The sequence below is a fragment of the Ambystoma mexicanum genome, chromosome 2p, assembly GCF_040938575.1.
Source record: "Ambystoma mexicanum isolate Mex_15411 chromosome 2p, UKY_AmexF1_1, whole genome shotgun sequence".
In the NCBI taxonomy this organism is placed as follows: Eukaryota; Metazoa; Chordata; class Amphibia; order Caudata; family Ambystomatidae; genus Ambystoma; species Ambystoma mexicanum.
Genome location: NC_090923.1, coordinates 1,379,273,764 through 1,379,286,500, shown reverse-complemented (window position 1 = coordinate 1,379,286,500; position 12,737 = coordinate 1,379,273,764). Strand labels below are relative to the sequence as shown.

The 12,737-nt window shown below is 44.0% G+C and overlaps 1 protein-coding gene across 2 annotated transcripts in view; it reads right to left on the bottom strand.

The window, feature by feature from the left end:
• LOC138567513 (UPF0764 protein C16orf89 homolog) overlaps positions 1 to 12,737 on the bottom strand; it is a 280,249-nt gene that overhangs the window by 46,086 nt on the left and 221,426 nt on the right. For both annotated transcript variants that reach the window (XR_011302232.1, XM_069645783.1), the window contains exon 6: positions 6,014 to 6,118. Coding sequence is in view for 1 of the 2 variants with exons in the window: in XM_069645783.1 (XP_069501884.1) it covers positions 6,014 to 6,118 (105 nt within the window). In the remaining variant the exon portion in view is untranslated. The remainder of the gene's footprint in view (positions 1 to 6,013; positions 6,119 to 12,737) is intronic.

Genomic DNA, 12,737 nt, shown 5'->3' with positions numbered 1-12,737 from the left:
TGAAATAAAAGGTCTTCGAAGTAGACTAATTTGACCAGTCAGTGGCCTTGAGGATGTCTTGCAGACGAGCACCACTGGCAAAGGCTTTGCCACTGCCGAGGAATGCTCTCCGAAGCAGGAAGGGGCTATGCCTGCTTCCTGCATGACCCATTTCACCCAACTGGCTAGGGTGGCGTTGGGCACTGCCTTATTTAGAGGTGTGCGCAGGTACTTGTTCAAGTAATTTGCAACCTTCACCGGGGGCTCTCCCTCCAAGGATATTGGGTGGGGAAGCAAATTTGGGTCGAAGGTGTCATGCAGGGAACGTTCCTGGGCGTTTCTTATTGCTTTTCTTGCACTTCTTGCACGGGATGCTGACATTGGGATAGTCAAAACTCACAGAGACATGTAAACTGCCATATTCGCTGGATTCTCATTGACTAACGGAGTATGTGCCCTCTTCGTCTTCCTCTGGGCTAGAGAGTTTGTCAGCTTACCACCTCCACTGCATCTTTCCCTTTGCACGTTTGTTTTTTGCGTGCTCCTTACATAGTGCGGACGGTGGCTTGATATGGGCCTTATGATCCTCCTGCCATTACCTCTTGCATGCTCTGGGACTAACAGCTCTGAGGCCTTGTGGAAAGGCGACCCAGTCCTGGAGAAAATCTAGTTTCTGGGATAAAGATCCTAGGCCAGCCCACGCTGCCTTCTCCACCAACTGGCCCAGCGAGGAGTCTTACAGCATGTTAGAAAGCTCTCCTTGAGCAAATTAATATCTCACTCATTAATATCTCAATTTTGAGTGGACCTGAAACACCTAAAACATCCTTCTTTTTCGCCGTGAGACTCCACAGGGAATAGCATTCAGGGATTGGGCTAACGATTTCCCCTGGGATCCGCAAACCAGAGACATCTCCAGAAGGCTCCTCCCCAAAGGTTATCCCACGCATACGGGCCTTCGCCCTTCCATGCATGATCCCTCAGCCATCGCAGAGAGCACGGATGAACACTTCGGAAACGCCATTGTTGTACCACCCTCCCAACGTTGTGAGTCACCAGGGTGGGTGATATCCCATTGAAGCCTGTGGAAGGGTAAAGGACTTGCCATAAGTGACCTTATCCACGGCGGGAGACACCTGCCAAAGGTTTCTATGTCGATAGGAATGCATGGTGTAAAGCCTAAACATCTTCAGCAGGGACTACTGTGCAGGTAGGCAGTTTAGCAATGGATTGGAAAGGAGGGCGGGGGGAGCTGAGCACAACAGTGTGAGGTTTACTGCATGGACACTGCAAGAAACATATACATATCTGAGCTTGAGATTGGTACACACCCTCCGTCCCCACAAAACGCATAAGCCCTTTCGTCGTAGGACTTTTCATCGTGTTTTTGAAGGTTTTTATAGGGAATAATGGGTTAAGGGGGGAGTAAAATAGGAGGTATGGGGGACCGACTCCCCATAAAAATGTTGCGAAAATGCGTGAAATATTAAGGTGGGTCGAATGTCATAGATTATGAGAATAAACATTGTGTAAAGCTCACGTCCATAGTACGCCAGCGCTTGTGCAGAAACCCCGGTCAGAAATTCACTTGTTCCAACCACTTTCTACAGTTGACAAAGACATTTACCCTGATATGACAATGAAGGCAGTCGGCCATTCACATACTAGTACTTTACACACCGCTACATCACACTGTCTCGTGCAGGGGGAAGCAGGTGAAACAAAGGAGCTGGCGGGTGGGCGGGTGTGTGGATGCTTTTGGCGGGTGAGACCCGCCAAAAGCGGGTGAGTTGAGAACTATGACACTGAGCATGGCTTGAACTGCCCCTCTTGGTAATCTAATGACAGTACCATTTGTGAAGCATAATAGGGCCCCACAAATGATACTCTCAAAGGATTGTGCCAGGTCTAGGGTTCGAAATTAAGATTGGATAAGCAGGAGCTAAAAGCAGCTCATGGGTATCCAGCATTAGCCAGTGACCAGGAGCTAACCCACCGGGACAAGGAACTGATACATAGTGTTCCACAAATCTAGCCTCCACAGAAGATGCACAAATATCATTGTGCCCATTATTTATGACCCCAAATGCTTTAAATGTTGTATAGATGTATCCTAATGTTTATTTATAGATTGTCCTAAATGCACAGACCTAAATTCACATAGGTTTGTTTGTTCGGTATCATTTGACCTGGGGAGCCAAAAGTAGCTCCTGGTAGCTGTTGGCGTCAAGCTAACCAGGCTCTTCTAGGCTACAAGCAGGAGCTAAATAGCTACAAGCACCCCTCAATGTCGAACTCTGAGAGTGGCTCCTTGAATGACCCTCCATTCCAGTGAGGTCCGGTGATGCCGCCCACAAGAGATTCAATAGGTATCTGTGGTGTGACCACATGCCTGTGGAGGTATCGTGTGCACATTGCAAATGGACACAATAGCCTGGGATGATAGACAGATAGTGGTGGAAAGAGGCATACAGAAGAAAAGTGTAATGGATTGTGTCTCCCTTTTTGTAACCATATCTTTAGATGAATCTGGAAATACATTTTGTGGTGCATTTGTTAATTAGTTTTAATCACCTTGACATGACACTGAAGGTCCAAAGTTCCAGTTCTGGTGTGAACACGATGATTTTTTTTAATGATATTCCTGGTAAACGACCTTTCCCCTCATTGATGTTATAACTGAAATATGCCCTGAGAGGTCTTAAGACCTGCCAGGATTGGGGATTCCAAAGTAACTCTGTTCCCTGTGCAAGTCTTTTCGCACAGATGACTCTGTGTGCTCCACTGTTTGTGGCGACCCTTTGTGTGTGCCATGCGTGTGGTGTACCCCAGAGTGTCCCTTCCAAGTACCCCTGTGTAAATTCCGTACAGAATCCAACAGCCTAATAGTGTGTCCCCGGGACAGGGAGTAGGACACGAAAGTTGACATATATTGTGATGGCTTGAGATGTGGCTGGGTACTTGAATGGTGACTGGAATAATTGTGAATCTGAAAGCCCAGGAAGATACATAGGAGAGTTTAAATGTGGAGCAACCGCTGATTGGATGGCTGTCTAACACTTGAATGATCATGATTTCCTTTATAACCCAAAGGTCCACAACAATACTGGTTAATCCTGGGAATGAGTTAACCTTGTGTCACCTCTGTATTCGACAAAAGTGCTTGTAACATCTCTGTGTGTTCCTTGCATAGTTTGAGGTAATATTGTGTTACACTGTTCTCATGTTGGTCCACCTTACTCCCCCTCCCCCCGCCCCCCCCATGAGTTGACCTTGACTGATAGCCATATTCACTGTGGGATTAATTTTCATTGTTACCTGGATGATGTTATATCTGTAGATTTCTAAAAAATATATAGCATTTTCAATTGTAATCTGGTATACACACGAACTGTTTGTTAATAACATGCAAATTATAAATAAAATGAAACACACATCAATGTATGATGGTGCACATGGTACTCTGACTTTAAACCACCAGTGAAAATAAAACCGAAGTGAACAAATCACTTGAAGCGACTAGGGGCAAATGCTTGACAATGCACTCAGCCCAAGATCCGGAATCATACTTGTGGTAATAATAACCACATCAGTTTTTTATATATAACGGGCTCTTCACACTAAATTGCTGAAATTCTTGTGATTCTGCTTGTAACCAGTTAATATGATTATCGTACCTTACAATGCTAAATTCCTGTTCCTTTTATCCCACTGTATCCTACCACTGTGTAAAATTCTATTGAATTTATACAGATGCCTCAGGGCTTGGTGCGCTATATAAATGCCAAAATAATTCAATTAAATAAATAAATATAGGGCTTCAAGCCGGGCTCCTCACGCGTCTAAGCACTGTAACGCATGCAATTAACAGAGGGGAAGTGTCTCCAGCTGCTTTGGTCTGTGGCATTTGCTGTGAATTCTAAGGCGCAGGAGGCATCTTAGGACAGTGACATGAGTATATGTGTACTCCTTTGATGGAAAAATAGAACGATTGACACACAATCTCTAACTGCAGAAAAGGTAGTGTCTGTGAGAGAAAGGACACAATGCCTCTCGTAACATAACTTCTGAAACAAAATGCTGGCATGTAAAGTATATTTCTCGGTAATAAGCTGACATCTGTTATTCGCTTGTCACACAACAGCGCATTGTAGGAAAGCGTGTAGAAGGATAAGCCGATGGCTTACATTGTATGCAAACACAAATCACAGAATTGCATCTTATTACAGGCTATTCAAAACAATAGTATTATTGAGTGATAACATTAAAACAAAAAACACTCTTCAGATCAAGTAGCCTGGAACCGCTCTTACTGTTTACCTGTCAGTGGGCCTCATTACGACCCTGGCGGTAAGGGGTTAGCGCCAGCGTTAGCTGCGCCGACCCCTTACCGCCAATTACGAGTTCCCTTTCCGCCATGGCGGTTTTTACACCTGCTTTTAGCGGGTGTAAAAAACCATGGCGGTAAGGGAACTTGGTGTTAATTACGCCACCGTAATTTACGGTGGCGTAATTAACGCCTTCCCCACTCCCATTATGCCCTATGGGGCAAAAATGGGAATGGGGAAGGGTAAATGGGGATTGGGGATTTACCGCCCCGCCAAGGTCGGAATGGGGCGGTAAATCCCCTTACCGCCATGGCGTTAACGTAGTTAGCACCATGGCGGTAAAGTCACGGCCCTGGCGGTAACTTACCGCCAGGGTCGTAATGAGGCCCAGTAGCTTTTCTCGACGTTTAACCCTTCGAGGCGGGCTGGGATGCTCACCAAGGTCACTCTTCTTTACAAATAGTTCTTTTAGAAGGCCTAGGAAAAAATGTCACATCATCCATTAATGGCAGGAGAACCACCCATGCCAGCAGCAGTTGCCAGGAACAGCGCGGCATACATGCAACGTGTAACTGAGTTATTCCGAGTATATGCTGTAATTCTGGTGAAATCCAGGACATGTTGGCGTGTGCTATTTGTGATTTTTACTGAATGCGTGTAGCCCTAACACTACTCTGTTGCCTGTGTCCACTTACTGATGCGTTCACAATAGGCAGGGAAATCCAGGCCTTATTTTACTTTAAATAAAATACATATTGAAAATGGCTTTACTGCGTCTGCCTCCTTCTTCCGATCCTCCACAATTAATAATCATTGTTGTTTATGTTATGTTCTTATACTATTTTATTATTATTATTTTTTGTGTAGATTAGAAGGTTAGATTTCTCTTAGCCATACACACGTAAATAAATAAAAAATAAAAAAACTATCAATATTTTGTATTCCAATAAAATACATTAAATTAAAAAGGAAGACATTATTTCAAATTGTCTAGCTGCTGAAGGCCGTGTCTACAGTTGAACCTTTGTGATTTATGTGTGCTGCAAAATGTAGAAACCTTTACAACAGATTTTGCAATATATTGGGAGCTGCCTAGCAACAATGTCAAGTATGTACAGGGCTTCCATATTGTGGGCAAAGAACCCGTAACATCATTTTCAAACTACCCAACCATATCAAATTCAATTGGATGATGGTGGCCTTGAATGCCAATGCAAAACGCTTAATTATTTAATATTGCCCTATTGCAAATAATCCATTCTTTAGTATCTACCCTTTGAGAGAGCAGGCTAAATGGACTAGCCCTTGGATAGCCGTTTGTTTCTTTAGGAATTCATATGCCGGGAGTAACCAGGGAAGGTAACAGGAGTTTTGGCCGGATATTGCCCCAAATATATGCAGGGTTGGGTGTACGATAATAATTAATGTAGGGGTATTAAGGGGGGCTGCAGGGGAATCCTTCGATAACATCTTTTCAGCCAAATCACATAGAACCACCAGGGAAGATCCGGCCTCCGGGTACTTTTAAGTTTGGATCAGGCTTTGGAGCGATACAACTAATTAGCTCACCCAGACAATGGAATCACTTCATTGCATGCTGTAGAGTGACAGGCTATGCTTATGCTTCATTAATATATAGTCATGTCCATGGGGATTTGTGCATCAATCAAAGTGTTTTTCAACAAATCATTTAACTTGCCACGCACCAGTTTTTCCAAAGCATCCAGTCTCCAGGTCTTGCCAGGTTAGAATTCTCATCAGCCAGGAGGGTTTAAGGAAGTCTGAGAACCCAGACTGAGCACAGAACATTACTAGAAAACAAGGAAAGTCACAATATCATCTCTCTTCTGTTTAGCCAGGAAGCAATTATACAAAACCATGACGCTGGGCTATAGAGGCACCACGGTTAGCTTGTATTACGATGTCAAAACGGGCCAACATATATACCAATGACTTCCATTGTTTATTTTTTTGTTTAAATCTTTTCATGGAGATAGAAAATGAGAAAAACGTCTTACCAAAATACCAGTCTATGTAGGTGTAACACTTCCCCATAACTCCATAAAAGGGCGGGTATCTTGGGAGGAAAGAAAGGACCAATAATAAGTTCTTATGAATCCAACTTCCATGACTAGGGTTCCTTTACAATCCTCCTCCATTCAGGAAGCCACCTATGAACATTACCAATAACAAGCTATTCATATCATGACTCTGTTCCCTTTTGAAATGGCTTTGGGGTATGTGGATTAGAGGGAAACAAAGATAGGTTTTGGCTATCCGATGCCCCTAGCCACCTATAAAGCCTAAACTATTGGGATATGTATATCAGATATAGGGGAGATGGAATATGAGGAGGGACACACAGTCTGCAGATGTTTGGTTCCTCCCGGGGCAATGTCCATAGCCATGCTAACGCCAATGTGTCTGCCATCCCCATTCCCTGCCCCCACCCAAACTAAGCCTAGTGCAGACTCTTTTATTTATTTATTTGCATGTATTTATTTTATTTATATAGCACCAGAGCTCAGCCTGGAGACATAAAGATGCTACAGACAAAAAGATAACATACACTTGAGCCAAAAAATAACAATATTAAGGGCGCAGGTAACACAGAAAACCAGAGCTAATACTAAATAAGATTACAGAATAAAGGAAAAGCTGAATTAAAACAGAAATTAACTCAATACATTTTTTAAATTAGTCACTGAAGACGTAAAATTCTAATTTTTACAAAGTCTCAGAAAACCAGGGAGATTGTTCTGGCCACAACGAATGATTATACAATATTCCTTTATCCCATGACACCAGTCCTAAACTTTAACCCTATGTAGGAGTCTAAAGTCTTGAGTGTGCACACAACCCAAGATCACTCTACTCGGCAACCAGAAGAGGACCTTATTTCTAAGGGCTTCTCTGGTTTCTTTGTTCTCCAGTCTATCCACATTTGTGATGACAACATTTCGGTCATCATCAATCAACTTTCTTAGGTCAGTATCAGTGATTTTAGGCATTTTGGATTTCTTGATATGAATGTCTTCATAAAAAGGAAAGTCAGCCATTGTATCTCCAGAGTCCTCACAATGATACGGAACAAGCAGAGATGAAGGACCCATGGGAGCTAAAACTCCCAAGGCAGTCATCATAACAGTAACCGCAGTCCAGTCACTCTAGGTTGATGTTTATTATTTTCAGACCCGACATTAGCCCCCCTATCACACTTCAAATCCGATTGAGCGAGTATCACCGGCATATCAGAGTGAGACGGTATAATGGCCGGATCACTTTGGCAGGCTATATCCATGATCTGCAACTCAGTCTAGCAGGCTCTATCAAGCCTATCTAGTGAAAAATGAGGTACGATACTATCAAAGGATTCCCCCCATAGTCGAATGTCCATACTATGTGTACGTTGGGTAAGCTCATAGATAATCTCTTTAATCAGCTGTCAAGTTTGTGAGTCCAATTGGTCATAATAAAAGCCCTCAGATTCCATATAAGGCTGGGTACACCCCTCATTTACCCCATTCTCCATGGTCTTGGTAGACAATGGCATTCCTTTCTCCCCAGATACTTAGAGTCGATCAGCAATACCAGAGTTTCCAGTCAACTCTCTAGTCAGTGCCATCTCTTGCAAATCCTCAGGAGACTTTCGAAGGGCAGCCTCGTCTTAGAGAAATCCAAAATAAAGGTGTTTTCCACAGAGGATCCCTGGGAATTCACAGCAGCAACCAGTTTTTCATCTTGAAGACGCTGCCTTCTACGCACGCTCCTTCTTACAAATTCAGATACCAGACTCGTGCAGAGGGCAGCAAGAGCTCAACACTGCCTGCGTTCCCAATCACAGCCAGTACATACTAGGGACCTGCAGGGGATTTGGTCCAAACGAGGGTTGCATGATGAGCAGGTCACGCTGCAGGGCAATTGGGCCCTTAGCCAGAAATCTGCTCTTACAGGAGTATGCGCTGACACTATCCACACTACCCTAAGTGTGTCCATGGGTTAAAGGCAGTCCATAACATGTAGAATGTATGTAGGATGGCAAAATCCACAGGGCTCTACCCTGCGCCACACTGCCAGCATACAAAGAATACCTTAGGCACGGCGCTGGATCAGGAGGAAGGAAACGTCCTCAATTAGGTTTACACCACACCGATCCCCTCAACCAGGCATCACGGCTCACTCTCTAACCTCGTGGTGCTGCCATGCCGCTCGCACGTCACGGACCCAGCACCCTGCACCAGCTTCTCACAGGCTCAGAGAGACCAGCTAGAGGAAGGGCCACTGGAGGCGTAATGCACACCGTCAAGCCTCACTGCCCATTCTAGAGAGCAGCCGCTTCCGACAGCTTGACATGGTTATTTTCATTGCTATTGAAACCTTAACGCAAGCGTAGGCACATGTTGTCAAATAGCTGCATATCTCACAAGGTAATCAACAAGCCTTTAATGTACAACTGATTGACACCAGAGGAAATAGAAAAATGAAATATCATCCCACATGGGACAATTATTGACTCCCCTCTGTGAGGTTACTACGCATACCTGGAAGTTGCAGTGACAGGCTACGTTCTGTTGTTCCTCAGTTAGTACATCTATTTATGATTATCTTTTAGCCTGTTTGCAACGTTTTGTGGAGCTGGATAATTTGGCCTCTTGGCTGCCCCACCACGCACACTACCCCCACATATACACTGGCTCCCACACATATACTGTCCACTCACACCCATTGATCCCACACAAATGCAATGCCCACACGCACTAATGCTACCACCACACACTACACCCCATCATTCTGAAAACGAACACACTGCCCCTTCCCTCACAATCTGCTCACCCCCTCACACACACCATTGACACCCACACTCACTACCCCCCCACACACTGCCCCCACATCAGGCACTGCATCACAACAGACACATCCGCCTGCAGAGTCGCAGCCCACCCCCCCACACACACATTGAACCTCCAAGCTCAAACACAGCACCCACACGTGTGCTGCCCCCACACGCATCTCCCCCACCTACACTGTCTCCCCACACTACTGTCCCACGAACACATACTCCTGACACACACGTTGGCTGCACACAGAAACACACATATAACGACCCCCACACACACTGTTCACATACATACACACACACACACACAGTGCCCCCAAACATATTGCACACAATAACACAATACACACACCAAAATCAATGTTGTGAGTACATGAGCATTTCGGGGAGCTACATGGATACATCGCAATGGTTTGTGTATTTGGATGTTTGAAGTCAATCCCTGGTGAAGAAGCAAGTGCTTGGACATATGTGCCCATTAGCTGCCACAAGGTGCGAGCAGCCGAACAGAGGATGGTAATACCTGACACATGATTATACAGTACTTAATTAAAAGACAACACTTTAGGTTTTGTCGATGCTTTTTTAAAATACTCCTCTCCCATAAGGCATCTAGGTTTCGACCTGTGCACCCAGTGGTAGTCTCTCCTTCTACAGTGCTGCAAGAAGATTTGTAACCATGGGCGTAGGAAAGGGGGAGAACAGGGGGGACAAATCCCCCACAATTTTAAGCAGGGGGATATAATGTCATTTATTCACCCCACAATCTTTCCACAATTAAAAGTGAGGGTAAAGCAGGGATTGTTTTGTTCCTAGTGAAGCGGGGCAGTAAAGGTTTAAGTAAAATCAGGGCTGGACTGACTTGGGGCTAGGCTTCTTGCTATGGGATCTCTTTTTTGTGGAGAAGGGTACATGAATGAGCTATGGTTGGCTGCACTTGCATTCTGTGATCACATTTTTGTTGTTGTTGCTCGTGTTGCCCAATTGAATAATAAACATTCAACTAATGGCCTTGATTTGCCCACCCACTTCCTCACTTCCTCTTTTCTTAAGCTTATGCAGGCCTGCACAAAAACACTTGCCCTGGCTAGGGTGGCATTATGTCAGCACCTGCGCATTGCATTGGAGCAGTTGGCCGCACGTACCGTGGCTGACTTTTCTAACAATGTACAGGCGCTGCTCTTGGCCCATGAGCTGCAGCCTTAATGAGACGAGAAAAACGTGACAGTTAGCCGAGGCAGAGGATTGGTGGAAGGAGAGCTTTTCGCAGCAATGAAAGATTGAAGTGAGTTAGGTGACATATAGCTGGTCTGGTCAGGTCATTTATTCTGCCCGTGTGTGAAGCAGCTCTACAGAAATGGTTGCTGCGTATAATACATGTGAAGACAGTAGTATAAGGCAGCACTTTAAACATTATGAGAACTACAATGAATAAAAAGACAATATGGGTAAAACATTCAAACTCGGAACGTTTCGAATGTCTAAGCCATTTTGTTTTGGTTGACAAACTGCTTGTTTTTTAATAAAACGTAGTAACTGGCCTGCAGTTCTAAAAAAGAAAATGTGTAATCCTGCATTTGTCACCCGTGGTAGTTCAAGACCGGTGAAACAGTTTCAGGCAATGTGTGTGTATAGCACTTTCCCACAAACACAGGCAGAAAATTGCAACATTTCATCAGATGTCTGGTTACTATGAGGGGCCTGATTATGCAGGTCGAGTGTCTATGTAGAGCAAGGCTCTTGTGGAGTCGTTGGGAAGTTAACATCTATGGCAGGTAACGTTAATATTTTCTTTCAGATAGTTAACAAACTTCTTTGAAATATTTAGATGTTTAGAGTGTTGCATGATTAATTTTGAAAAGAGTGCTACTGTCGAGTAGGGGTGGGTGTCCATCGCCCAAACAAATTAATTAGGTATAAGCACAATATGGTTAATTGAAAGGGTGAAAAATCTGAAAGTTAAAAAGTAAACGTTTGTGAAATGGTCACACGTTTAGACCGCTTAGCACCTTATTACTTGGTGACTTCTGATAACGAAATTTCAAGTAACACAGTTACATTGTTTAACACTTTTATCTACGCTACAAACAAGTACCACATTTCAATTCTTCTAAAACCCTGATAAACTCAACACGCCACACGTGATGAACTCAACATAATGTTTGCACTGCTTCTTCAACCTGTTAGGTCTGCACACCAACTGAGTCCCCGTTTACTGAATCAAATCAGCCCCCTCACTTTACATAAAGTTACTTATACAGCTGTTAACAGCTTATTCTTGCCTGGTTCTGTGCTCATCACCAACTTACGACTCCCACAGGGTAATTGTTATCAGTAGCCAGCAAACTCTGGAAGCCCTGGGCAGATGTCCCAGCCTTCAGGCTCGCAGGGCACTCAAAGTAGCCACAGCTGGGGCCATTGCAAACAATACAAGCAAAACACACGTTTGCAGGCTGGATAGTAAAATTGTATAAATCTAAACTACTAGGAACTTTCAATGGGGGAAAAATGTCATGTTCGAAAGCTAGTCGGTCCACAGAGTTCATGCAAATGACAGTGTAGCGCTGCCAGTGTAAATCTGTAACATTACAAAACATTTTATATCACAGAAAAAGACCTCTGTCAGAAATGCTTTGTCCTGTTTTACTTTTGCCAGTGTGATGCAGCTGACATGCTTTAAAAGTAATGAAGCTCAATTGATATGGCAGGTAAAACAAAATAAAAGGCCCTGCCATCCACTTTCATAAGCGATGGAAACGATGCATTCACTGGTAACAATCTTTTCACTCAAAGAACTGCCTGTATGCAGCCCTTTACAGGGGATCCTCCCACCCACCATCAACAAAGAGCAGGCAGTGGCAATGACAACAGTTTTGGCATATTTGTTGGCATTGTACATGCATTTGCCAAGCACAGCCATACCGGTACAACCTATCAATAACACAGCAACATCTGGCCAATGGTGTCAGTTCCTGGACATATTATAGTGTCTGGCAAATGGCTAGTTAATGCCTATAAAAGAGCCAAAGTTGGTGGCTTTTCCATAGCTTGTTTTAACAGAGATTTAGTGCCTGGAACAGACGAAAGGATGTGCCCATTTCTTTATAAATCAAGTGACTGTAGGCACAGTTGGTTAAGGCATTTGTATTACATTGAGATCCAATTTGCAGCTCCCATTGTGCCAGTAACTCTCAGAGGACTGCCTGGATTAAACAATGGTAGCCCACTAAAAGCACATAGTTTGATTTTACTGAGCAATAGAGCTAGCTCAAAGAGATCCCGGGAGGATGTGTTTTGTGCAGTGGGGGAAGTTTAGTTGGTGGGACCAGAGGTATTAGCATTTGCATGGTGGTCAATAGGTGGGTAAAGAGTCACACAAAACCTACTAGGCTTGTTGTCCTTCCTCACATTCCATTGCCCTCCTTTCTGTAGTGGTATGCCAATAGTCTTGACTTTACACAGATAAATGATAATATAATTCTCAATGTGGCACAAACACTTTTTTGCAATTCTCTGTATTAAGACAGTGTCAGGGTCTGTAACCTGTAGATTCACAGATGTTTTGGACTATAACTCCCATGATTCCTCGCCAT